The 27,500-nt window shown below is 44.8% G+C and overlaps 1 protein-coding gene across 10 annotated transcripts in view; it reads right to left on the bottom strand.

Moving 5' to 3' along the window:
* Window positions 1-27,500, bottom strand: part of LOC110511504 (huntingtin) — a 131,155-nt gene that overhangs the window by 61,354 nt on the left and 42,301 nt on the right. For all 10 annotated transcript variants that reach the window (XM_036934117.1, XM_036934125.1, XM_036934126.1 and 7 more), the window contains 7 exons: window positions 21,952-22,072; window positions 21,624-21,769; window positions 14,813-14,970; window positions 4,045-4,247; window positions 2,737-2,857; window positions 2,045-2,172; window positions 1,249-1,359 (listed from right to left, as the gene is read on the bottom strand). In XM_036934117.1, coding sequence (XP_036790012.1) covers window positions 1,249-1,359; window positions 2,045-2,172; window positions 2,737-2,857; window positions 4,045-4,247; window positions 14,813-14,970; window positions 21,624-21,769; window positions 21,952-22,072 — 988 coding nt within the window. The remainder of the gene's footprint in view (window positions 1-1,248; window positions 1,360-2,044; window positions 2,173-2,736; window positions 2,858-4,044; window positions 4,248-14,812; window positions 14,971-21,623; window positions 21,770-21,951; window positions 22,073-27,500) is intronic.

Raw genomic sequence — 27,500 nt, 5'->3', positions numbered from 1 at the left:
CTATTATCTAATCAATACATCATTATACTACAACTATTAACTAATCAATACATCATTATACTACAACTATTAACTAATCAATACATCATTATACTACAACTATTAACTAATCAATACATCATTATACTACAACTACTAACTAACTACTAACTAATCAATACATCATTATACTACAACTATTAATTAATCAATACATCATTATACTATACAACTACTAACTAACTACTATCTAATCAATACATCATTATACTATACAACTACTAACTAACTAGTATCTAATATATTAATTATAATATAATTATAGTTATGCTTTCATACATCAGATTCTGGCATTGAAGCCCCTTCATCCACTTCCCCAGAGTCAGATGGACTTGTGGACACCATGTTTATGTCTCTGTGTCCAGCATGAAGGAAGCCAATGCCAATGCTAACTAGCGTTAGCGCAATGACTGGTAGTCTACAGGTACAGTAGCAATGCTTAAATGCCAGAATCTCGCAGTATCCCTTTAAGGTTATCAATATGAAATGTGTTTTAACATGTTTATTAACATGAATAAGAGTGATCTAACTAATTTATGAACATGAAGAGTGATCTAAGTCATTTATTAACATGAATAAGAGTGTTAACTCTTATGAACATGCATAAGTGATATAACTCTTATGAACATGAATAAGAGTGTTATAACTCATTTATTAACATGAATAAGAGTGATAACTCATTTATTAACATGAATAAGAGTGTTAACTCTTATGAACATGAATAAGAGTGTTATAACTCATTTATTAACATGAATAAGAGTGATATAAGTCATTTATTAACATGAATAAGAGTGATAACTCATATGAACATGAATAAGAGTGATAACTCATTTATTAACATGAATAAGAGTGTTATAACTCATTTATTAACATGAATAAGAGTGATATAACTCATATGAACATGAATAAGAGTGATAACTCATTTATTAACATGAATAAGAGTGTTATAACTCATTTATTAACATGAATAAGAGTGATATAACTCATTTATGAACATGAATAAGAGTGTTGTAACTCATTTATTAACATGAATAAGAGTGTTATAACTCTCTTATGAACATGAATAAGAGTGTTATAACTCTCTTATGAACATGAATAAGAGTGTTATAACTCATTTATGAACGTGAATAAGAGTGTTATAACTCTCTTATGAACATGAATAAGAGTGTTATAACAGGTTTCTAGGAGGTGCATTCGGGTCGCTCTGACCTTTCCGATGTCGTGCAGCGTGGCCATCTCTAGCAGCTGAGACAGAACGTCCAGCGTAGAACGCAGGAACCCTCCGAACTTCTCGTTGGTGCTGTGGAGGTCCAACGTAACCTAGGAAACACACAACAAACATCAACAAGTCAACACAACAACAACAACAACAACAAAAACATTGACATAAATAAAACAAGTGTAGTGAGTGAACACAACTGCAGTTCTATGAAGTATCAGAACTCATGTTGGTTATTTCACAATTCTAAACATCCAGGTTGACTATTCTGATATTTCAGTGATTCAGAAAAGACCAACTCCAAGAGTCCAAGAGTTAGTGTGTGTGTGTGTGTGTGTGTGTGCGTACCTTATAGTTGGTGTGTGTGTGTATGTGCGTACCTTATAGTTGGTGTGTGTGTGTGTGTGTGTGTACACCTTAAAGTTGGTGTGTGTGTGTGTGTGTACTTTATAGTTGGTGTGTGTGTGTGTGGGTGTGTACCTTATAGTTGGTGTGTGTGGGTGTGTACCTTATAAAGTTGGTGTGTGTGGGTGTGTGTGTGTGCGTGCGTACCTTATAGTTGGTGTGTGTGTGTGTGTGTGTGTGTGTACACCTTAAAGTTGATGTGTGTGTGTGTGTGTACCTTATAGTTGGTGTGTGTGTGTGTGTGTACCTTATAGTTGGTGTGTGTGTGTGTGTGTGTGTGTGCGTGCGTACCTTATAGTTGGTGTGTGTGTGTGTGTGCGTGCGTACCTTATTGTTGGTGTGTGTGTGTGTGTGTGTGTGTGTGTGTGTGTGTGTGTGTACCTTATAGTTGGTGTGTGTAGCTTTGAGGACGTCGTACAGTTTGAGGTAGGTGGGTAGATGATAGAAGCTTCCCAGGGTTGTGGACTTGTTGACGTTAGCCGTGGACCCCGAGCTGTCCGCTGGCCTGCCTGCTCACAGAAAGGTCATGAAGAGGAGGGATCTTTGTGAATGGAAGCCCTGGGTTACGTATCCTTCACACACCTTAGACTGAAATCGTTAACGAAGGACTAAGAAACGGACTGAAGTTAAAAAGAATCAGACTGGTCAGACTGGTCAGACTGAGTAGACTGGTCAGACTGGTCAGACTGGTTAGACTGGTTAGACTGGTCAGACTGATTAGACTGGTCAGACTGGTCAGACGGGTCAGACTGGTCAGACTGGTCAGACGGGTCAGACTGGTCAGACGGGTCAGACGGGTCAGACGGGTCAGACGGGTCAGACGGGTCAGACTGGTCAGACGGGTCAGACGGGTCAGACGGGTCAGACGGGTCAGACTGGTCAGACTGGTCAGACTGGTCAGACTGGTCAGACGGGTCAGACTGGTCAGACTGGTCAGACTGGTCAGACTGGGTACGTATCCTTCACACACCTTTGACTGAAGTTAAAAATAATCTGTTGTTTCTATGAAGTTTAAAGTCGGTGTTTACATGTTTCCTACAGCGCAGAAGTCGTCAGGAAGTGGACTACTGTACCAGTGTTGGTCTCGCTGCCTTTCTTAGGGCTCATGGGAATGGTGCTTGGCTCTGCTACCTCCTTGCCTTTCCTTCTGATGGGGCTGAGGGAGGGAGCGTTGGCTAGGGACGGCAGGGTGGCCTGGAGGGACAGAGAGGACAACACTGAGGGAGGGAGTGTTGGCTAGGGACGGCAGGGTGGCCTGGAGGACAGAGAGGATAACACTGAGAGGGAGCGTTGGCTAGGGACGGCAGGGTGGCCTGGAGGACAGAGAGGACAACACAGAGAGGGAGCGTTGGCTAGGGACGGCAGGGTGGCCTGGAGGGACAGAGAGGACAACACTGAGAGAGGGAGCGTTGGCTAGGGATGGCAGGGTGGTCTGGGAGACAGAGAGGACAACACTGAGAGGGAGCGTTGGCTAGGGACGGCAGGGTGGCCTGGAGGACAGAGAGGACAACACTGAGAGAGGGAGCGTTGGCTAGGGACAGCAGGGTGGCCTGGAGGACAGAGAGGACAACACTGAGAGGGAGCGTTGGCTAGGGATGGCAGGGTGGTCTGAAGGACAGAGGGGACAACACAGAGAGGGAGCGTTGGCTAGGGACGGCAGGGTGGCCTGGAGGACAGAGGGGACAACACAGAGAGGGAGCGTTGGCTAGGGACGGCAGGGTGGCCTGGAGGGACAGAGAGGACAACACTGAGGGAGGGAGCGTTGGCTAGGGACGGCAGGGTGGCCTGGAGGGACAGAGAGGACAACACTGAGAGAGGGAGCGTTGGCTAGGGACGGCAGGGTGGCCTGGGGGGACAGAGAGGACAACACTGAGAGAGGGAGCGTTGGCTAGGGACGGCAGGGTGGCCTAGAGGACAGAGAGGACAACACAGAGAGAGGGAGTGTTGGCTAGGGACGGCAGGGTGGCCTGGAGGACAACACTGAGAGAGGGAGCGTTGGCTAGGGACGGCAGGGTGGCCTGGAGGACAGAGAGGACAACACTGAGAGAGGGAGCGTTGGCTAGGGACGTCAGGGTGGCCTGGGGGGACAGAGAGGACAACACTGAGAGAGGGAGCGTTGGCTAGGGACGGCAGGGTGACCTGGAGGACAGAGAGGACAACACTGAGAGAGGGAGCGTTGGCTAGGGACGGCAGGGTGGCCTGGGGGGACAGAGAGGACAACACTGAGAGAGGGAGCGTTGGCTAGGGACGGCAGGGTGGCCTGGAGGACAGAGAGGACAACACAGAGAGAGGGAGCGTTGGCTAGGGACGGCAGGGTGGCCTGGGAGGACAGATTATCCCTTTGTATCTCTGATTTACACATTGTTTAGACACACACACACCTTGACGGCGGGTCCGGGCGGCGTGTCGTCCAGCACGTGGGCACAGATGTTGAGTATCTTGAGGATGTGAGAGAAGAGTTGTTCCACCAGGACCACCAGGGGGCGCTCTCCCACCGCTGCCCAGGGCTCCTCTGTCTTACCGGGGACCGGCCCTCCCTCCTCCTCCCCAGCCCAGGGACTACACATACACTGTGGAGCCGTCGCTGAATGAGAAGAGCGTTGTACAGCTTGGTTTGATGTTGGGAATACGACAGCTGAATGTTGTCATTGTGGTATTTGTTTAGGATCCCCATTAGCTGTTTCTATAGCAGCAGCTACTCTTCCTGGGATTTATTAGGATCATTAGCTGTTTCTAAAGCAGCAGCTACTCTTCCTGGGGTTTATTAGGATCATTATCTGTTTCTATAGCAGCAGCTACTCTTCCTGGGGTTTATTAGGATCATTATCTGTTTCTATAGCAGCAGCTACTCTTCCTGGGATTTATTATGATCATTATCTTTTTCTATAGCAGCAGCTACTCTTCCTGGGGTTTATTAGGATCATTAATAGCAGCAGCTACTCTTCCTGGGGTTTATTAGGATCATTATCTGTTTCTATAGCAGTAGCTACACTTCCTGGGGTTTATTAGGATCATTATCTGTTTCTAAAGCAGCAGCTACTCTTCCTGGGGTTTATTAGGATCATTATCTGTTTCTATAGCAGAAGCTACTCTTCCTGGGGTTTATTAGGATCATTATCTGTTTCTAAAGCAGCGGCTACTCTTCCTTGGGTTTATTAGGATAATTAATAGCAGCAGCTACTCTTCCTGGGGTTTATTAGGATCATTATCTGTTTCTAAAGCAGCGGCTACTCTTCCTGGGGTTTATTAGGATCATTATCTGTTTCTATAGCAGCAGCTACTCTTCCTGGGGTTTATTAGGATCATTATCTGTTTCTATAGCAGAAGCTACTCTTTCTGGGGTTTATTAGGATCATTATCTGTTTCTATAGCAGCAGCTACTCTTCCTGGGGTTTATTAGGATCATTATCTGTTTCTAAAGCAGCAGCTACTCTTCCTGGGGTTTATTAGGATCATTATCTGTTTCTATAGCAGCAGCTACTCTTCCTGGGGTTTATTAGGATCATTAATAGCAGCAGCTACTCTTCCTGGGGTTTATTAGGATCATTATCTGTTTCTAAAGCAGCAGCTACTCTTCCTGGGGTTTATTAGGATCATTATCTGTTTCTATAGCAGCAACTACTCTTCCTGGGGTTTATTAGGATCATTATCTGTTTCTATAGCAGCAGCTACTCTTCCTGGGGTTTATTAGGATCATTATCTGTTTCTATAGCAGCAGCTACTATTCCTGGGGTTTATTAGGATCATTATATGTTTCTATAGCAGAGTAGCAGCTACTCTTCCTAGGGTTTATTAGAATCATTATCTGTTTCTACAGCAGCAGCTACTCTTCCTGGGGTTTAATATGATCATTATCTGTTTCTATAGCAGCAGCTACTCTTCCTGGGGTTTATTAGGATCATTATCTGTTTCTATAGCAGCAGCTACTCTTCCTGGGGTTTAATATGATCATTATCTGTTTCTATAGCAGCAGCTACTCTTCCTGGGGTTTAATATGATCATTATCTGTTTCTATAGCAGCAGCTACTATTCCTGGGGTTTATTAGGATCATTATATGTTTCTATAGCAGAGTAGCAGCTACTCTTCCTGGGGTTTATTAGAATCATTATCTGTTTCTATAGCAGCAGCTACTCTTCCTGGGGTTTATTAGGATCATTATCTGTTTCTATAGCAGCAGCTACTCTTCCTGGGGTTTATTAGGATCATTATCTGTTTCTATAGCAGCAGCTACTCTTCCTGGGGTTTATTAGGATCATTATCTGTTTCTATAGCAGCAGCTACTCTTCCTGGGGTTTATTAGGATCATTTTATGTTTCTATAGCAACAGCTAGTCTTCCTGGGGTTTATTAGAATCATTATCTGTTTCTACAGCAGCAGCTACTCTTCCTGGGGTTTAATATGATCATTATCTGTTTCTATAGCAGCAGCTACTCTTCCTGGGGTTTATTAGGATCATTATCTGTTTCTATAGCAGCAGCTACTCTTCCTGGGGTTTAATATGATCATTATCAGTTTCTATAGCAGCAGCTACTCTTCCTGGGGTTTATTAGGATCATTATCTGTTTCTATAGCAGCAGCTACTATTCATGGGGTTTATTAGGATCATTATATGTTTCTATAGCAGAGTAGCAGCTACTCTTCCTGGGGTTTATTAGAATCGTTATCTGTTTCTATAGCAGCAGCTACTCTTCCTGGGGTTTATTAGGATCATTATCTGTTTCTATAGCAGCAGCTACTCTTCCTGGGGTTTATTAGGATCATTATCTGTTTCTATAGCAGAAGCTACTCTTCCTGGGGTTTATTAGGATCATTATCTGTTTCTAAAGCAGCGGCTACTCTTCCTTGGGTTTATTAGGATAATTAATAGCAGCAGCTACTCTTCCTGGGGTTTATTAGGATCATTATCTGTTTCTAAAGCAGCGGCTACTCTTCCTGGGGTTTATTAGGATCATTATCTGTTTCTATAGCAGCAGCTACTCTTCCTGGGGTTTATTAGGATCATTATCTGTTTCTATAGCAGAAGCTACTCTTTCTGGGGTTTATTAGGATCATTATCTGTTTCTATAGCAGCAGCTACTCTTCCTGGGGTTTATTAGGATCATTATCTGTTTCTAAAGCAGCAGCTACTCTTCCTGGGGTTTATTAGGATCATTATCTGTTTCTATAGCAGCAGCTACTCTTCCTGGGGTTTATTAGGATCATTAATAGCAGCAGCTACTCTTCCTGGGGTTTATTAGGATCATTATCTGTTTCTAAAGCAGCAGCTACTCTTCCTGGGGTTTATTAGGATCATTATCTGTTTCTATAGCAGCAACTACTCTTCCTGGGGTTTATTAGGATCATTATCTGTTTCTATAGCAGCAGCTACTCTTCCTGGGGTTTATTAGGATCATTATCTGTTTCTATAGCAGCAGCTACTATTCCTGGGGTTTATTAGGATCATTATATGTTTCTATAGCAGAGTAGCAGCTACTCTTCCTAGGGTTTATTAGAATCATTATCTGTTTCTACAGCAGCAGCTACTCTTCCTGGGGTTTAATATGATCATTATCTGTTTCTATAGCAGCAGCTACTCTTCCTGGGGTTTATTAGGATCATTATCTGTTTCTATAGCAGCAGCTACTCTTCCTGGGGTTTAATATGATCATTATCTGTTTCTATAGCAGCAGCTACTCTTCCTGGGGTTTAATATGATCATTATCTGTTTCTATAGCAGCAGCTACTATTCCTGGGGTTTATTAGGATCATTATATGTTTCTATAGCAGAGTAGCAGCTACTCTTCCTGGGGTTTATTAGAATCATTATCTGTTTCTATAGCAGCAGCTACTCTTCCTGGGGTTTATTAGGATCATTATCTGTTTCTATAGCAGCAGCTACTCTTCCTGGGGTTTATTAGGATCATTATCTGTTTCTATAGCAGCAGCTACTCTTCCTGGGGTTTATTAGGATCATTATCTGTTTCTATAGCAGCAGCTACTCTTCCTGGGGTTTATTAGGATCATTTTATGTTTCTATAGCAACAGCTAGTCTTCCTGGGGTTTATTAGAATCATTATCTGTTTCTACAGCAGCAGCTACTCTTCCTGGGGTTTAATATGATCATTATCTGTTTCTATAGCAGCAGCTACTCTTCCTGGGGTTTATTAGGATCATTATCTGTTTCTATAGCAGCAGCTACTCTTCCTGGGGTTTAATATGATCATTATCAGTTTCTATAGCAGCAGCTACTCTTCCTGGGGTTTATTAGGATCATTATCTGTTTCTATAGCAGCAGCTACTATTCATGGGGTTTATTAGGATCATTATATGTTTCTATAGCAGAGTAGCAGCTACTCTTCCTGGGGTTTATTAGAATCGTTATCTGTTTCTATAGCAGCAGCTACTCTTCCTGGGGTTTATTAGGATCATTATCTGTTTCTATAGCAGCAGCTACTCTTCCTGGGGGTTTATTAGGATCAGTATCTGTTTCTATAGCAGCAGCTACTCTTCCTGGGGTTTATTATGATCATTATCTGTTTCTATAGCAGCAGCTACTCTTCCTGGGGTTTATTAGGATCATTATATGTTTCTATAGCAGAGTAGCAGCTACTCTTCCTGGGGTTTATTAGAATCATTATCTGTTTCTATAGCAGCAGCTACTCTTCCTGGGGTTTATTAGGATCATTATCTGTTTCTATAGCAGCAGCTACTCTTCCTGGGGTTTATTAGGATCATTATCTGTTTCTATAGCAGCAGCTACTCTTCCTGGGGTTTATTAGGATCATTATCTGTTTCTATAGCAGCAGCTACTCTTCCTGGGGTTTATTAGGATCATTTTATGTTTCTATAGCAACAGCTAGTCTTCCTGGGGTTTATTAGAATCATTATCTGTTTCTACAGCAGCAGCTACTCTTCCTGGGGTTTAATATGATCATTATCTGTTTCTATAGCAGCAGCTACTCTTCCTGGGGTTTATTAGGATCATTATCTGTTTCTATAGCAGCAGCTACTCTTCCTGGGGTTTAATATGATCATTATCAGTTTCTATAGCAGCAGCTACTCTTCCTGGGGTTTATTAGGATCATTATCTGTTTCTATAGCAGCAGCTACTATTCATGGGGTTTATTAGGATCATTATATGTTTCTATAGCAGAGTAGCAGCTACTCTTCCTGGGGTTTATTAGAATCGTTATCTGTTTCTATAGCAGCAGCTACTCTTCCTGGGGTTTATTAGGATCATTATCTGTTTCTATAGCAGCAGCTACTCTTCCTGGGGGTTTATTAGGATCAGTATCTGTTTCTATAGCAGCAGCTACTCTTCCTGGGGTTTATTATGATCATTATCTGTTTCTATAGCAGCAGCTACTCTTCCTGGGGTTTATTAGGATCATTTTATGTTTCTATAGCAACAGCTAGTCTTCCTGGGGTTTATTAGAATCATTATCTGTTTCTACAGCAGCAGCTACTCTTCCTGGGGTTTAATATGATCATTATCTGTTTCTATAGCAGCAGCTACTCTTCCTGGGGTTTATTAGGATCATTATCTGTTTCTATAGCAGCAGCTACTCTTCCTGGGGTTTAATATGATCATTATCTGTTTCTATTGCAGCAGCTACTCTTCCTGGGGAGCCACACAAAACATGACATAATACAGGACATCAATAGACAACAACAGCTGAAGGACAGAACTACATACATGTTACATGAGCTACACGTACAGTCAGGATGCCAGGTTCCCGGACTATGTTAATGTTAAGGTACTAATTATGTCCTAATAACGTACTAACGTTCAACAGGTTTGTAAAGATCGTACCGATTGTTGTAATAAGGTTTTATGAAGGTTGAAATACCGCGAGACAGGTAAACACCTTAATAACATCAAGCAGGTGTATACAGGTTTATCCAGGTGTATACAGGTGTGTTAACATTATAATAACATCAAGCAGGTGGATACAGGTGTGTAAACATTATAATAACATCAAACAGGTGTATACAGGTGTATACAGGTGTGTAAACATTATAATAACATCAAACAGGTGTATACAGGTGTGTTAACATTATACTAACATCAAACAGGTGTATACAGGTGTGTAAACATTATAATAACATCAAGCAGGTGTATACAGGTGTGTTAACATTATAATAACATCAAACAGGTGTATACAGGTTTATCCAGGTGTATACAGGTGTGTTAACATTATAATAACATCAAACAGGTGTATACAGGTGTGTAAACATTATAATAACATCAAGCAGGTGTATACAGGTTTATCCAGGTGTATACAGGTGTGTTAACATTATAATAACATCAAGCAGGTGGATACAGGTGTGTAAACATTATAATAACATCAAGCAGGTGTATACAGGTTTATCCAGGTGTGTAAAGGTGTGTAAACATTATAATAACATCAAACAGGTGTATACAGGTGTGTTAACATTATAATAACATCAAACAGGTGTATACAGGTGTGTTAACATTATAATAACATCAAGCAGGTGTATACAGGTGTGTAAACATTATAATAACATCAAACAGGTGTATACAGGTGTGTTAACATTCTGTAAACATTATAATAACATCAAACAGGTGTATACAGGTGTGTTAACATTATAATAACATCAAGCAGGTGTATACAGGTGTGTTAACATTATACTAACATCAAACAGGTGTATACAGGTGTGTTAACATTATAATAACATCAAGCAGGTGTATACAGGTGTGTTAACATTCTGTAAACATTATAATAACATCAAACAGGTGTATACAGGTGTGTTAACATTATAATAACATCATACAGATGTATACAGGTGTGTTAACATTCTGTAAACATTATAATAACATCAAACAGGTGTATACAGGTGTGTTAACATTATAATAACATCAAACAGGTGTATACAGGTGTGTAAACATTATAATAACATCAAGCAGCTGTATACAGGTGTGTTAACATTATACTAACATCAAACAGATGTATACAGGTGTGTTAACATTATAATAACATCAAACAGGTGTATACAGGTGTGTTAACATTATAATAACATCAAGCAGGTGTATACAGGTGTATACAGGTGTGTTAACATTATAATAACATCAAGCAGGTGGATACAGGTGTGTTAACATTATAATAACATCAAACAGGTGTATACAGGTGTGTTAACATTATAATAACATCAAACAGGTGTATACAGGTGTGTTAACATTATAATAACATCAAACAGGTGTATACAGGTGTGTTAACATTATAATAACATCAAGCAGGTGTATACAGGTGTGTTAACATTATAATAACATCAAGCAGGTGTATACAGGTGTGTTAACATTATAATAACATCAAACAGGTGTATACAGGTGTGTTAACATTATAATAACATCATACAGGTGTATACAGGTGTGTTAACATTATAATAACATCAAGCAGGTGTATACAGGTGTGTTAACATTATAATAACATCAAGCAGGTATATACAGGTGTGTTAACATTATAATAACATCAAACAGGTGTATACAGGTGTGTAAACATTATAATAACATCAAGCAGGTGTATACAGGTGTGTTAACATTTTAATAACATCAAACAGGTGTGTTAACATTATAATAACATCAAACAGCTGTATACAGGTGTGTTAACATTATAATAACATCAAACAGCTGTATACAGGTGTGTTAACATTATAATAACATCAAGCAGGTGTATACAGGTGTGTTAACATTATAATAACATCAAACAGGTGTATACAGGTGTGTTAACATTATAATAACATCAAACAGCTGTATACAGGTGTGTTAACATTATAATAACATCAAGCAGGTGTATACAGGTGTGTTAACATTATAATAACATCAAACAGGTGTATACAGGTGTGTTAACATTATAATAACATCAAACAGCTGTATACAGGTGTGTTAACATTATAATAACATCAAGCAGGTGTATACAGGTGTGTTAACATTATAATAACATCAAACAGGTGTATACAGGTGTGTTAACATTATAATAACATCAAACAGGTGTATACAGGTGTGTAAACATTATAATAACATCAAGCAGGTGTATACAGGTGTGTAAACATTATAATAACATCAAACAGGTGTATACAGGTGTGTTAACATTATAATAACATCAAGCAGGTGTATACAGGTGTGTAAACATTATAATAACATCAAACAGGTGTATACAGGTGTGTAAACATTATAATAACATCAAGCAGGTGTATACAGGTGTGTTAACATTATAATAACATCAAGCAGGTGTATACAGGTGTGTTAACATTATAATAACATCAAGCAGGTGTATACAGGTGTATACAGGTGTGTTAACATTATAATAACATCAAGCAGGTGTATACAGGTGTGTTAACATTATAATAACATCAAGCAGGTGTATACAGGTGTGTTAACATTATAATAACATCAAGCAGGTGTATACAGGTGTGTTAACATTATAATAACATCAAGCAGGTGTATACAGGTGTATACAGGTGTGTTAACATTATAATAACATCAAGCAGGTGTATACAGGTTTATCCAGGTGTGAACATTCTGTAAACATTATAATAACATCAAACAGGTGTATACAGGTGTGTAAACATTATAATAACATCAAGCAGGTGTATACAGGTTTATCCAGGTGTGAACATTCTGTAAACATTATAATAACATCAAGCAGGTGTATACAGGTGTGTTAACATTATAATAACATCAAGCAGGTGTATACAGGTGTGTTAACATTATAATAACATCAAACAGGTGTATACAGGTGTGTTAACATTATAATAACATCAAGCAGGTGTATACAGGTGTGTAAACATTATAATAACATCAAACAGGTGTATACAGGTGTGTTAACATTATAATAACATCAAGCAGGTGTATACAGGTGTGTTAACATTATAATAACATCAAGCAGGTGTATACAGGTGTGTTAACATTATAATAACATCAAACAGGTGTATACAGGTGTGTTAACATTATAATAACATCAAGCAGGTGTATACAGGTGTGTTAACATTATAATAACATCAAGCAGGTGTATACAGGTGTGTTAACATTATAATAACATCAAGCAGGTGTATACAGGTGTGTAAACATTATAATAACATCAAGCAGGTGTATACAGGTGTGTAAACATTATAATAACATCAAGCAGGTGTATACAGGTGTATACAGGTGTGTTAACATTATAATAACATCAAGCAGGTGTATACAGGTGTGTTAACATTATAATAACATCAAGCAGGTGTATACAGGTGTGTTAACATTATAATAACATCAAACAGGTGTATACAGGTGTGTTAACATTATAATAACATCAAGCAGGTGTATACAGGTGTGTTAACATTATAATAACATCAAACAGGTGTATACAGGTGTGTTAACATTATAATAACATCAAGCAGGTGTATACAGGTGTGTTAACATTATAATAACATCAAGCAGGTGTATACAGGTGTGTTAACATTATAATAACATCAAACAGGTGTATACAGGTGTGTAAACATTATAATAACATCAAACAGGTGTATACAGGTGTGTTAACATTATAATAACATCAAAACAGGTGTGTTAACATTATAATAACATCAAACAGGTGTATACAGGTGTGTTAACATTATAATAACATCAAACAGGTGTATACAGGTCTGTTAACATTATAATAACATCAAGCAGGTGTATACAGGTGTGTAAACATTATAATAACATCAAGCAGGTGTATACAGGTGTGTAAACATTATAATAACATCAAGCAGGTGTATACAGGTGTATACAGGTGTGTTAACATTATAATAACATCAAGCAGGTGTATACAGGTGTGTTAACATTATAATAACATCAAACAGGTGTATACAGGTGTGTTAACATTATAATAACATCAAACAGGTGTATACAGGTGTGTAAACATTATAATAACATCAAACAGGTGTATACAGGTGTGTTAACATTATAATAACATCAAGCAGGTGTATACAGGTGTGTTAACATTATAATAACATCAAACAGGTGTATACAGGTGTGTAAACATTATAATAACATCAAGCAGGTGTATACAGGTGTGTAAACATTATAATAACATCAAACAGGTGTATACAGGTGTGTTAACATTATAATAACATCAAACAGGTGTATACAGGTGTGTAAACATTATAATAACATCAAGCAGGTGTATACAGGTGTGTAAACATTATAATAACATCAAACAGGTGTATACAGGTGTGTAAACATTATAATAACATCAAACAGGTGTATACAGGTGTGTTAACATTATAATAACATCAAGCAGGTGTATACAGGTGTATACAGGTGTGTAAACATTATAATAACATCAAGCAGGTGTATACAGGTGTGTTAACATTATAATAACATCAAGCAGGTGTATACAGGTGTGTAAACATTATAATAACATCAAGCAGGTGTATACAGGTGTGTAAACATTATAATAACATCAAGCAGGTGTATACAGGTGTGTTAACATTATAATAACATCAAACAGGTGTATACAGGTGTGTTAACATTATAATAACATCAAACAGGTGTATACAGGTGTGTTAACATTATAATAACATCAAACAGGTGTATACAGGTGTGTTAACATTATAATAACATCAAACAGGTGTATACAGGTGTGTTAACATTATAATAACATCAAACAGGTGTATACAGGTGTGATAACATTATAATAACATCAAGCAGGTGTATACAGGTGTGTTAACATTATAATAACATCAAGCAGGTGTATACAGGTGTGTAAACATTATAATAACATCAAGCAGGTGAATACAGGTGTATACAGGTGTGTTAACATTATAATAACATCAAGCAGGTGTATACAGGTGTGTTAACATTATAATAACATCAAACAGGTGTATAGAGGTGTGTTAACATTATAATAACATCAAGCAGGTGTATACAGGTGTGTTAACATTATAATAACATCAAGCAGGTGTATACAGGTGTGTTAACATTATAATAACATCAAACAGGTGTATACAGGTGTGTTAACATTATAATAACATCAAGCAGGTGTATACAGGTGTGTTAACATTATAATAACATCAAACAGGTGTATACAGGTGTGTTAACATTATAATAACATCAAGCAGGTGTATACAGGTGTGTAAACATTATAATAACATCAAACAGGTGTATACAGGTGTTGTGTCCAGGTACGTACCAGCGAGCAGGTTCCCGGCCAGCAGCAGAGCATCTTGGTGAGCAGAGAGGTCCAGAGGAAACCAGGCAGAGGACAGCAGAGACATCATCATGTTAGCCATCCCTACTGTTAGACTCCTCTTCCCTTCCTCTAATGGGCCTGAGCCGGGCTGAGAGAGGCTGGGAGAGAGACATCATCATGTTAACCATCCCTACTGTTAGACTCCTCTTCCCTTCCTCTAATGGGCCTGAGCCGGGCTGAGAGAGGCTGGGAGAGAGACATCATCATGTTAACCATCCCTACTGTTAGACTCCTCTTCCCTTCCTCTAATGGGCCTGAGCCGGGCTGAGAGAGGCTGGGAGAGAGACATCATCATGTTAACCATCACTACTGTTAGACTCCTCTTCCCTTCCTCTAATGGGCCTGAGCCGGGCTGAGAGAGGCTGGGAGAGAGACAACATCATGTTAACCATCACTACTGTTAGACTCCTCTTCCCTTCCTCTAATGGACCTGAGCCGGGCTGGGAGAGGCTGGGAGAGAGACAACATCATGTTAGACTCCTCTTCCCTTCCTCTAATGGGCCTGAGCCGGGCTGAGAGAGGCTGGGAGAGAGACATCATCATGTTTAGACTCCTCTTCCCTTCCTCTAATGGACCTGAGCCGGGCTGAGAGAGGCTGGGAGAGAGACATCATCATGTTAACCATCACTACTGTTAGACTCCTCTTCCCTTCCTCTAATGGACCTGAGCCGGGCTGAGAGAGGCTGGGAGAGAGACAACATCATGTTAGACTCCTCTTCCCTTCCTCTAATGGGCCTGAGCCGGGCTGAGAGAGGCTGGGAGAGAGACAACATCATGTTAGACTCCTCTTCCCTTCCTCTAATGGACCTGAGCCGGGCTGAGAGAGGCTGGGAGAGAGACAACATCATGTTAGACTCCTCTTCCCTTCCTCTAATGGGCCTGAGCCGGGCTGGGAGAGGCTGGGAGAGAGACATCATCATGTTAACCATCACTACTGTTAGACTCCTCTTCCCTTCCTCTAATGGACCTGAGCCGGGCTGAGAGAGGCTGGGAGAGAGACAACATCATGTTAGACTCCTCTTCCCTTCCTCTAATGGACCTGAGCCGGGCTGAGAGAGGCTGGGAGAGAGACATCATCATGTTAACCATCACTACTGTTAGACTCCTCTTCCCTTCCTCTAATGGACCTGAGCCGGGCTGAGAGAGAGACAACATCATGTTAGACTCCTCTTCCCTTCCTCTAATGGACCTGAGCCGGGCTGAGAGAGGCTGGGAGAGAGACAACATCATGTTAGACTCCTCTTCCCTTCCTCTAATGGACCTGAGCCGGGCTGAGAGAGGCTGGGAGAGAGACATCATCATGTTAACCATCACTACTGTTAGACTCCTCTTCCCTTCCTCTAATGGACCTGAGCCGGGCTGAGAGAGAGACAACATCATGTTAGACTCCTCTTCCCTTCCTCTAATGGACCTGAGCCGGGCTGAGAGAGGCTGGGAGAGAGACATCATCATGTTAGACTCCTCTTCCCTTCCTCTAATGGGCCTGAGCCGGGCTGAGAGAGGCTGGGAGAGAGACATCATCATGTTAGACTCCTCTTCCCTTCCTCTAATGGGCCTGAGCCGGGCTGGGAGAGGCTGGGAGAGAGACATCATCATGTTAGACTCCTCTTCCCTTCCTCTAATGGGCCTGAGCCGGGCTGGGAGAGGCTGGGAGAGAGACAACATCATGTTAGACTCCTCTTCCCTTCCTCTAATGGACCTGAGCCGGGCTGGGAGAGGCTGGGAGAGAGACATCATCATGTTAACCATCACTACTGTTAGACTCCTCTTCCCTTCCTCTAATGGACCTGAGCCGGGCTGGGAGAGGCTGGGAGAGAGACAACATCATGTTAGACTCCTCTTCCCTTCCTCTAATGGACCTGAGCCGGGCTGGGAGAGGCTGGGAGAGAGACATCATCATGTTAGACTCCTCTTGCGTTCCTCTAATGGACCTGAGCCGGGCTGGGAGAGGCTGGGAGAGAGACATCATCATGTTAGCCATCACTACTGTTAGACTCCTCTTCCCTTCCTCTAATGGGCCTGAGCCGGGCTGGGAGAGAGACAACATCATGTTAGACTCCTCTTCCCTTCCTCTAATGGACCTGAGCCGGGCTGGGAGAGGCTGGGAGAGAGACATCATCATGTTAGACTCCTCTTCCCTTCCTCTAATGGACCTGAGCCGGGCTGGGAGAGGCTGGGAGAGAGACAACATCATGTTAGACTCCTCTTCCTTTCCTCTAATGGACCTGAGCCGGGCTGAGAGAGGCTGGGAGAGAGACATCATCATGTTAGACTCCTCTTCCCTTCCTCTAATGGACCTGAGCCGGGCTGGGAGAGGCTGGGAGAGAGACATCATCATGTTAGACTCCTCTTCCCTTCCTCTAATGGGCCTGAGCCGGGCTGGGAGAGAGACATCATCATGTTAGACTCCTCTTCCCTTCCTCTAATGGGCCTGAGCCGGGCTGGGAGAGAGACAACATCATGTTAGACTCCTCTTCCCTTCCTCTAATGGGCCTGAGCCGGGCTGGGAGAGAGACATCATCATGTTAGACTCCTCTTCCCTTCCTCTAATGGGCCTGAGCCGGGCTGGGAGAGAGACAACATCATGTTAGACTCCTCTTCCCTTCCTCTAATGGACCTGAGCCGGGCTGAGAGAGGCTGAGAGAGAGACATCATCATGTTAACCATCACTACTGTTAGACTCCTCTTCCCTTCCTCTAATGGACCTGAGCCGGGCTGGGAGAGGCTGGGAGAGAGACAACATCATGTTAGACTCCTCTTCCCTTCCTCTAATGGACCTGAGCCGGGCTGGGAGAGGCTGGGAGAGAGACATCATCATGTTAGACTCCTCTTCCCTTCCTCTAATGGACCTGAGCCGGGCTGGGAGAGGCTGGGAGAGAGACATCATCATGTTAGACTCCTCTTCCTTTCCTCTAATGGACCTGAGCCGGGCTGAGAGAGGCTGAGAGAGAGACATCATCATGTTAACCATCACTACTGTTAGACTCCTCTTCCCTTCCTCTAATGGGCCTGAGCCGGGCTGGGAGAGGCTGGGAGAGAGACAACATCATGTTAGACTCCTCTTCCCTTCCTCTAATGGGCCTGAGCCGGGCTGGGAGAGGCTGGGAGAGAGACATCATCATGTTAGACTCCTCTTCCCTTCCTCTAATGGACCTGAGCCGGGCTGAGAGAGGCTGGGAGAGAGACATCATCATGTTAGACTCCTCTTCCCTTCCTCTAATGGGCCTGAGCCGGGCTGAGAGAGGCTGGGAGAGAGACAACATCATGTTAAACTCCTCTTCCCTTCCTCTAATGGACCTGAGCCGGGCTGAGAGAGGCTGGGAGAGAGACATCATCATGTTAACCATCACTACTGTTAGACTCCTCTTCCCTTCCTCTAATGGACCTGAGCCGGGCTGAGAGAGGCTGGGAGAGAGACATCATCATGTTAACCATCACTACTGTTAGACTCCTCTTCCCTTCCTCTAATGGACCTGAGCCGGGCTGGGAGAGGCTGGGAGAGAGACATCATCATGTTAGACTCCTCTTCCCTTCCTCTAATGGGCCTGAGCCGGGCTGGGAGAGAGACAACATCATGTTAGACTCCTCTTCCCTTCCTCTAATGGGCCTGAGCCGGGCTGGGAGAGGCTGGGAGAGAGATAACATCATGTTAGACTCCTCTTCCCTTCCTCTAATGGACCTGAGCCGGGCTGGGAGAGGCGGGAGAGAGACATCATCATGTTAGACTCCTCTTCCCTTCCTCTAATGGACCTGAGCCGGGCTGAGAGAGGCTGGGAGAGAGACATCATCATGTTAGACTCCTCTTCCCTTCCTCTAATGGGCCTGAGCCGGGCTGGGAGAGAGACAACATCATGTTAGACTCCTCTTCCCTTCCTCTAATGGACCTGAGCCGGGCTGAGAGAGGCTGGGAGAGAGACATCATCATGTTAGACTCCTCTTCCCTTCCTCTAATGGGCCTGAGCCGGGCTGGGAGAGGCTGGGAGAGAGACATCATCATGTTAGACTCCTCTTCCCTTCCTCTAATGGGCCTGAGCCGGGCTGGGAGAGGCTGGGAGAGAGACAACATCATGTTAGACTCCTCTTCCTTTCCTCTAATGGACCTGAGCCGGGCTGAGAGAGGCTGGGAAAGAGACATCATCATGTTAGACTCCTCTTCCCTTCCTCTAATGGGCCTGAGCCGGGCTGGGAGAGGCTGGGAGAGAGACATCATCATGTTAGACTCATCTTCCCTTCCTCTAATGGACCTGAGCCGGGCTGGGAGAGGCTGGGAGAGAGACATCATCATGTTAGACTCCTCTTCCCTTCCTCTAATGGGCCTGAGCCGGGCTGGGAGAGAGACATCATCATGTTAGACTCCTCTTCCCTTCCTCTAATGGGCCTGAGCCGGGCTGGGAGAGAGACAACATCATGTTAGACTCCTCTTCCCTTCCTCTAATGGGCCTGAGCCGGGCTGGGAGAGGCTGGGAGAGAGACAACATCATGTTTAGACTCCTCTTCCCTTCCTCTAATGGACCTGAGCCGGGCTGGGAGAGGCTGGGAGAGAGACAACATCATGTTAGACTCCTCTTCCCTTCCTCTAATGGGCCTGAGCCGGGCTGGGAGAGGCTGGGAGAGAGACATCATCATGTTAGACTCCTCTTCCCTTCCTCTAATGGGCCTGAGCCGGGCTGGGAGAGAGACAACATCATGTTAGACTCCTCTTCCCTTCCTCTAATGGACCTGAGCCGGGCTGAGAGAGGCTGGGAGAGAGACAACATCATGTTAAACTCCTCTTCCCTTCCTCTAATGGACCTGAGCCGGGCTGAGAGAGGCTGGGAGAGAGACAACATCATGTTAGACTCCTCTTCCCTTCCTCTAATGGACCTGAGCCGGGCTGAGAGAGGCTGGGAGAGAGACATCATCATGTTAACCATCACTACTGTTAGACTCCTCTTCCCTTCCTCTAATGGACCTGAGCCGGGCTGAGAGAGAGACAACATCATGTTAGACTCCTCTTCCCTTCCTCTAATGGACCTGAGCCGGGCTGGGAGAGGCTGGGAGAGAGACATCATCATGTTAGACTCCTCTTCCCTTCCTCTAATGGACCTGAGCCGGGCTGGGAGAGGCTGGGAGAGAGACATCATCATGTTAGACTCCTCTTCCCTTCCTCTAATGGACCTGAGCCGGGCTGGGAGAGGCTGAGAGAGAGACATCATCATGTTAGACTCCTCTTCCCTTCCTCTAATGGGCCTGAGCCGGGCTGGGAGAGGCTGGGAGAGAGACAACATCATGTTAGACTCCTCTTCCCTTCCTCTAATGGGCCTGAGCCGGGCTGGGAGAGGCTGGGAGAGAGACAACATCATGTTAGACTCCTCTTCCCTTCCTCTAATGGACCTGAGCCGGGCTGGGAGAGGCTGGGAGAGAGACATCATCATGTTAGACTCCTCTTCCCTTCCTCTAATGGGCCTGAGCCGGGCTGGGAGAGGCTGGGAGAGAGACAACATCATGTTAGACTCCTCTTCCCTTCCTCTAATGGACCTGAGCCGGGCTGGGAGAGGCTGGGAGAGAGACATCATCATGTTAGACTCCTCTTCCCTTCCTCTAATGGGCCTGAGCCGGGCTGGGAGAGGCTGGGAGAGAGACAACATCATGTTAGACTCCTCTTCCCTTCCTCTAATGGACCTGAGCCGGGCTGAGAGAGGCTGAGAGAGAGACATCATCATGTTAACCATCACTACTGTTAGACTCCTCTTCCCTTCCTCTAATGGACCTGAGCCGGGCTGGGAGAGGCTGGGAGAGAGACAACATCATGTTAGACTCCTCTTCCCTTCCTCTAATGGACCTGAGCCGGGCTGGGAGAGGCTGGGAGAGAGACATCATCATGTTAGACTCCTCTTCCCTTCCTCTAATGGACCTGAGCCGGGCTGAGAGAGGCTGAGAGAGAGACATCATCATGTTAGACTCCTCTTCCCTTCCTCTAATGGACCTGAGCCGGGCTGAGAGAGGCTGGGAGAGAGACAACATCATGTTAGACTCCTCTTCCCTTCCTCTAATGGACCTGAGCCGGGCTGAGAGAGGCTGGGAGAGAGACATCATCATGTTAGACTCCTCTTCCCTTCCTCTAATGGGCCTGAGCCGGGCTGAGAGAGGCTGGGAGAGAGACATCATCATGTTAGACTCCTCTTCCCTTCCTCTAATGGACCTGAGCCGGGCTGGGAGAGAGACAACATCATGTTAGACTCCTCTTCCCTTCCTCTAATGGACCTGAGCCGGGCTGAGAGAGGCTGGGAGAGAGACAACATCATGTTAGACTCCTCTTCCCTTCCTCTAATGGACCTGAGCCGGGCTGAGAGAGGCTGAGAGAGAGACATCATCATGTTAACCATCCCTACTGTTAGACTCCTCTTCCCTTCCTCTAATGGACCTGAGCCGGGCTGAGAGAGGCTGAGAGAGAGACATCATCATGTTAGACTCCTCTTCCCTTCCTCTAATGGGGCTGAGCCGTCATACAAACTCCAAAACAGAGGGGGGGGGGGGTGTACCTGTGTGTGTGTGTGTGTGTACCTGTGTGTGTGTGTGTGCCTGGGTGTGTGTGTGTGTGCCTGGGTGTGTGTGTGTGTGTGTGTGTGTGTGCCTGTGTGTGTGTGTGTGTGTGCCTGTGTGTGTGCCTGTGTGTGTGTATGCCTGTGTGCGCCTGTGTGTGTGTGTGTGCGCCTGTGTGTGTGTGTGCGCCTGTATGCGCGTGTGCGCATGTGCTCGTGTGTGTGTGTACCTGTGTGAGCGTGCCCGGGAGCGGTTGAGGTTAGATCGGTTGGGGTGTGTGACGGTGGAGCTGACGTAACCACAGTGCCAGCCCGTACTCCAGGTGCATGCTGGGTAGGTGGTGGTCAGAAGATGCAGCGCCTCACAGCAGCCGAACTGCACAGGAAAGGAAAATAAAAGTACAGATTGATAATTCCATGAATGAACTATGGTCTGGCCTACGGAGGAGGACACCAAGGTGTGTGTGTCAACTCACTGTGAGGGCCCTAGACATGGAGGTGTGTGTGTGTGTGTGTGTGTGTGTGTGTGTGTGTGTGTGTGTGTGTGTGTGTACTCACAGTGAGGGCCCGTGACGTAGAGGAGGTGAGAGCGTGGGACACCGCAGAGACGACTCTTGACAAGTTATTCTCCACAGTGACGTCTGACACTCCCTGAGACAGGTTATAACCACGATACGTCCTGACAGACAGAGAGAGAGAGAGACAGAGAGAGAGAAAGAGAGAAGGACAGAGAGAGAGAGAGAGATGGACAGAGAGAGACAGAGAGAGAGAAAGAGAGAAGGACAGAGAGAGAGAGAGAGAGATGGACAGAGAGAGAGAGAGAGAGATGGACAGAGAGAGACAGAGAGAGAGAAAGAGAGAAGGACAGAGAGAGAGAGAGAGATGGACAGAGAGAGAGAGAGAGATGGACAGAGAGAGAGAGAGATGGACAGAGAGAGAGAGAGATGGACAGAGAGAGAGAGAGATGGACAGAGAGAGAGAGAGATGGACAGAGAGAGAGAGAGAGAGATGGACAGAGAGAGAGAGAGAGAGAGAGACGGACAGAGAGAAAGAGAGAGAGAGAGAGAGAGAGAGAGAGAGAGAGAGAGATGGACAGAGAGAGAGAGAGAGAGATGGACAGAGAGAGAGAGAGAGAGAGATGGACAGAGATAAAGAGAGAGATGGACAGAGAGAGAGAGAGAGAGAGAGAGATGGACAGAGATAAAGAGAGAGAGATGGACAGAGAGAGACAGAGAGAGAGAAAGAGAGAAGGACAGAGAGAGAGAGAGAGAGATGGACAGAGAGAGAGAGAGAGAGATGGACAGAGAGAGACAGAGAGAGATGGACAGAGAGAGAGAAAGAGAGAAGGACAGAGAGAGAGAGAGAGAGACGGACAGAGAGAGAGAGAGACGGACAGAGAGAGAGAGAGACGGACAGAGAGAAAGAGAGAGAGAGAGACAGACAGAGACAGAGAGAGAGAGAGAGAGAGAGAGAGAGAGAGAGAGAGAGAGAGAGAGAGATGGACAGAGAGAGAGAGAGAGAGATGGACAGAGAGAGAGAGAGAGAGAGATGGACAGAGAGAGAGAGAGAGAGAGATGGACAGAGATAAAGAGAGAGAGATGGACAGAGAGAGAGAGAGAGAGAGAGAGAGAGAGAGAGAGAGAGAGAGAGATGCAGGGTAAGTTTGTAAAGTCCCGCTGGAGATCTCCTCTAGATTTCAGAGTCTGTTTTGAGAGAGCCAGAGATCAGAATAAAGGCTTGAATTTGTGAACTCTGAACTCTGTTTTTACACCAGGAGTCTAAAAGACCGAACTAAAGTGTTGCTGATAACATAATTAAAATCATTAACCCAGGAGATGAACACCCTCTACCAGGACCTGGAGATGAACACCCTCTACCGGGACCTGGAGATGAACACCCTCTACCGGGACCTGGAGATGAACACCCTCTACCGGGACCTGGAGATGAACACCCTCTACCGGGACCTGGAGATGAACAACCTCTACCGGGACCTGGAGATGAACACCCTCTACCGGGACCTGGAGATGAACACCCTCTACCGGGACCTGGAGATGAACACCCTCTACCGGGACCTGGAGATGAACACCCTCTACCGGGACCTGGAGATGAACCTCCCTCTACCGGGACCTGGAGATTAACCTCCCTCTACCGGGACCTGGAGATGAACCTCCCTCTACCGGGACCTGGAGATGAACACCCTCTACCGGGACCTGGAGATGAACACCCTCTACCGGGACCTGGAGATGAACACCCTCTACCGGGACCTGGAGATGAACACCCTCTACCGGGACCTGGAGATGAACACTCTCTACCGGGACCTGGAGATGAACACCCTCTACCGGGACCTGGAGATGAACACCCTCTACCGGGACCTGGAGATGAACACCCTCTACCGGGACCTGGAGATGAACACCATCTACCGGGACCTGGAGATGAACACCCTCTACCGGGACCTGGAGATGAACCTCCCTCTACCGGGACCTGGAGATGAACCTCCCTCTACCGGGACCTGGAGATGAACACCCTCTACCGGGACCTGGAGATGAACACCCTCTACCGGGACCTGGTGATGAACAACCTCTACCGGGACCTGGAGATGAACACCCTCTACCAGGACCTGGAGATGAACACCCTCTACCGGGACCTGGAGATGAACACCCTCTACCGGGACCTGGAGATGAACACCCTCTACCGGGACCTGGAGATGAACACCCTCTACCGGGACCTGGAGATGAACCTCCCTCTACCGGGACCTGGAGATGAATCTCCCTCTACCGGGACCTGGAGATGAGGTGTGTTAGGACCAGTCTGATGGTCAGCAGGAGGTGGGTTAGGACCAGTCTGATGGTCAGCAGGGAGGTGTGTTAGGACCAGTCTGATGGTCAGCAGGGAGATATGTTGGGACCAGTCTGATGGTCAGCAGGGAGGTGTGTTAGGACCAGTCTGATCTCTCTGTGTCTGGAAGTAGTAGTAGTAGATCAAACCAGCCAGTTAGTAGATCAAACCAGCCAGTTAGCTGGTAGTAGATCAAACCAGCCAGTTAGTAGATCAAACCAGCCAGTTAGTAGATCAAACCAGCCAGTTAGCTGGTAGTAGATCAAACCAGCCAGTTAGTAGATCAAACCAGCCAGTTAGTAGATCAAACCAGCCAGTTAGCTGGTAGTAGATCAAACCAGCCAGTTAGCTGGTAGGAGATCAAACCAGCCAGTTAGCTGGTAGTAGATCAAACCAGCCAGTTAGCTGGTAGTAGATCAAACCAGCCAGTTAGCTGTTAGTAGATCAAACCAGCCAGTTAGCTGGTAGTAGATCAAACCAGCCAATTAGCTGGTAGTAGATCAAACCAGCCAGTTAGCTGGTAGTAGATCAAACCAGCCAGTTAGCTGGTAGTAGATCAAACCAGCCAGTTAGTAGATCAAACCAGCCAGTTAGTAGATCAAACCAGCCAGTTAGTAGATCAAACCAGCCAGTTAGCAGATCAAACCAGCCAGTTAGCAGATCAAACCAGCCAGTTAGCTGGTAGTAGATCAAACCAGCCAGTTAGCGGGTAGTAGATCAAACCAGCCAGTTAGCTGGTAGTAGATCAAACCAGCCAGTTAGCTGGTAGTAGATCAAACCAGCCAGTTAGCTGGTAGTAGATCAAACCAGCCAGTTAGCTGGTAGTAGATCAAACCAGCCAGTTAGTAGATCCAACCAGCCAGTTAGCTGGGAGTAGATCAAACCAGCCAGTTAGTAGATCAAACCAGCCAGTTAGCTGGTAGTAGATCAAACCAGCCAGTTAGTAGATCCAACCAGCCAGTTAGCTGGTAGTAGATCAAACCAGCCAGTTAGCTGGTAGTAGATCAAACCAGCCAGTTAGCTGGTAGTAGATCAAACCAGCCAGTTAGCTGGTAGGAGATCAAACCAGCCAGTTAGCTGGTAGTAGATCAAACCAGCCAGTTAGCTGGTAGGAGATCAAACCAGCCAGTTAGCTGGTAGGAGATCAAACCAGCCAGTTAGCTGGTAGTAGATCAAACCAGCCAGTTAGCTGGTAGTAGATCAAACCAGCCAGTTAGCGGGTAGTAGATCAAACCAGCCAGTTAGCTGGTAGTAGATCAAACCAGCCAGTTAGCTCGTAGTAGATCAAACCAGCCAGTTAGCTGGTAGTAGATCAAACCAGCCAGTTAGCTGGTAGTAGATCAAACCAGCCAGTTAGCTGGTAGTAGATCAAACCAGCCAGTTAGCTGGTAGTAGATCAAACCAGCCAGTTAGTAGATCAAACCAGCCAGTTAGCTGGTAGTAGATCAAACCAGCCAGTTAGCTGGTAGTAGATCAAACCAGCCAGTTAGCTGGTAGTAGATCAAACCAGCCAGTTAGCTGGTAGTAGATCAAACCAGCCAGTTAGTAGATCAAACCAGCCAGTTAGCTGGTAGTAGATCAAACCAGCCAGTTAGCTGGTAGTAGATCAAACCAGCCAGTTAGTAGATCAAACCAGCCAGTTAGTAGATCAAACCAGCCAGTTAGTAGATCAAACCAGCCAGTTAGTAGATCAAACCAGCCAGTTAGCTGGTAGTAGATCAAACCAGCCAGGTAGTAGATCAAACCAGCCAGTTAGTAGATCAAACCAGCCAGTTAGCTGGTAGTAGATCAAACCAGCCAGTTAGCTGGTAGTAGATCAAACCAGCCAGTTAGCTGGTAGTAGATCAAACCAGCCAGTTAGCTGGTAGTAGATCAAACCAGCCAGTTAGCTGGTAGTAGATCAAACCAGCCAGTTAGTAGATCAAACCAGCCAGTTAGTAGATCAAACCAGCCAGTTAGCTGGTAGTAGATCAAACCAGCCAGTTAGTAGATCAAACCAGCCAGTTAGCGGGTAGTAGATCAAACCAGCCAGTTAGTAGATCAAACCAGCCAGTTAGTAGATCAAACCAGCCAGTTAGTAGATCAAACCAGCCAGTTAGTAGATCAAACCAGCCAGTTAGTAGATCAAACCAGCCAGTTAGCTGGTAGTAGATCAAACCAGCCAGTTAGCTGGTAGTAGATCAAACCAGCCAGTTAGCTGGTAGTAGATCAAACCAGCCAGTTAGCTGGTAGTAGATCAAACCAGCCAGTTAGCTGGTAGTAGATCAAACCAGCCAGTTAGTAGATCAAACCAGCCAGTTAGTAGATCAAACCAGCCAGTTAGCTGGTAGTAGATCAAACCAGCCAGTTAGTAGATCAAACCAGCCAGTTAGCGGGTAGTAGATCAAACCAGCCAGTTAGTAGATCAAACCAGCCAGTTAGTAGATCAAACCAGCCAGTTAGTAGATCAAACCAGCCAGTTAGTAGATCAAACCAGCCAGTTAGCTGGTAGTAGATCAAACCAGCCAGTTAGTAGATCAAACCAGCCAGTTAGTAGATCAAACCAGCCAGTTAGTAGATCAAACCAGCCAGTTAGTAGATCAAACCAGCCAGTTAGTAGATCAAACCAGCCAGTTAGCTGGTAGTAGATCAAACCAGCCAGTTAGTAGATCAAACCAGCCAGTTAGTAGATCAAACCAGCCAGTTAGCGGGTAGTAGATCAAACCAGCCAGTTAGCTGGTAGTAGATCAAACCAGCCAGTTAGCTGGTAGTAGATCAAACCAGCCAGTTAGCGGGTAGTAGATCAAACCAGCCAGTTAGTAGATCAAACCAGCCAGTTAGTAGATCAAACCAGCCAGTTAGTAGATCAAACCAGCCAGTTAGTAGATCAAACCAGCCAGTTAGTAGATCAAACCAGCCAGTTAGTAGATCAAACCAGCCAGTTAGTAGATCAAACCAGCCAGTTAGCTGGTAGTAGATCAAACCAGCCAGTTAGTAGATCAAACCAGCCAGTTAGCTGGTAGTAGATCAAACCAGCCAGTTAGTAGATCAAACCAGCCAGTTAGTAGATCAAACCAGCCAGTTAGCTGGTAGTAGATCAAACCAGCCAGTTAGTAGATCCAACCAGCCAGTTAGCTGGTAGTAGATCAAACCAGCCAGTTAGTAGATCCAACCAGCCAGTTAGCTGGTAGTAGATCAAACCAGCCAGTTAGCTGGTAGTAGATCAAACCAGCCAGGTAGCTGGTAGTAGATCAAACCAGCCAGTTAGTAGATCCAACCAGCCAGTTAGTAGA

The sequence above is a fragment of the Oncorhynchus mykiss genome, chromosome 10 (assembly GCF_013265735.2).
Source record: "Oncorhynchus mykiss isolate Arlee chromosome 10, USDA_OmykA_1.1, whole genome shotgun sequence".
In the NCBI taxonomy this organism is placed as follows: Eukaryota; Metazoa; Chordata; class Actinopteri; order Salmoniformes; family Salmonidae; genus Oncorhynchus; species Oncorhynchus mykiss.
Note: the sequence above shows the minus strand (reverse complement) of the source record. Positions and strands in the feature narration are given on the sequence as shown.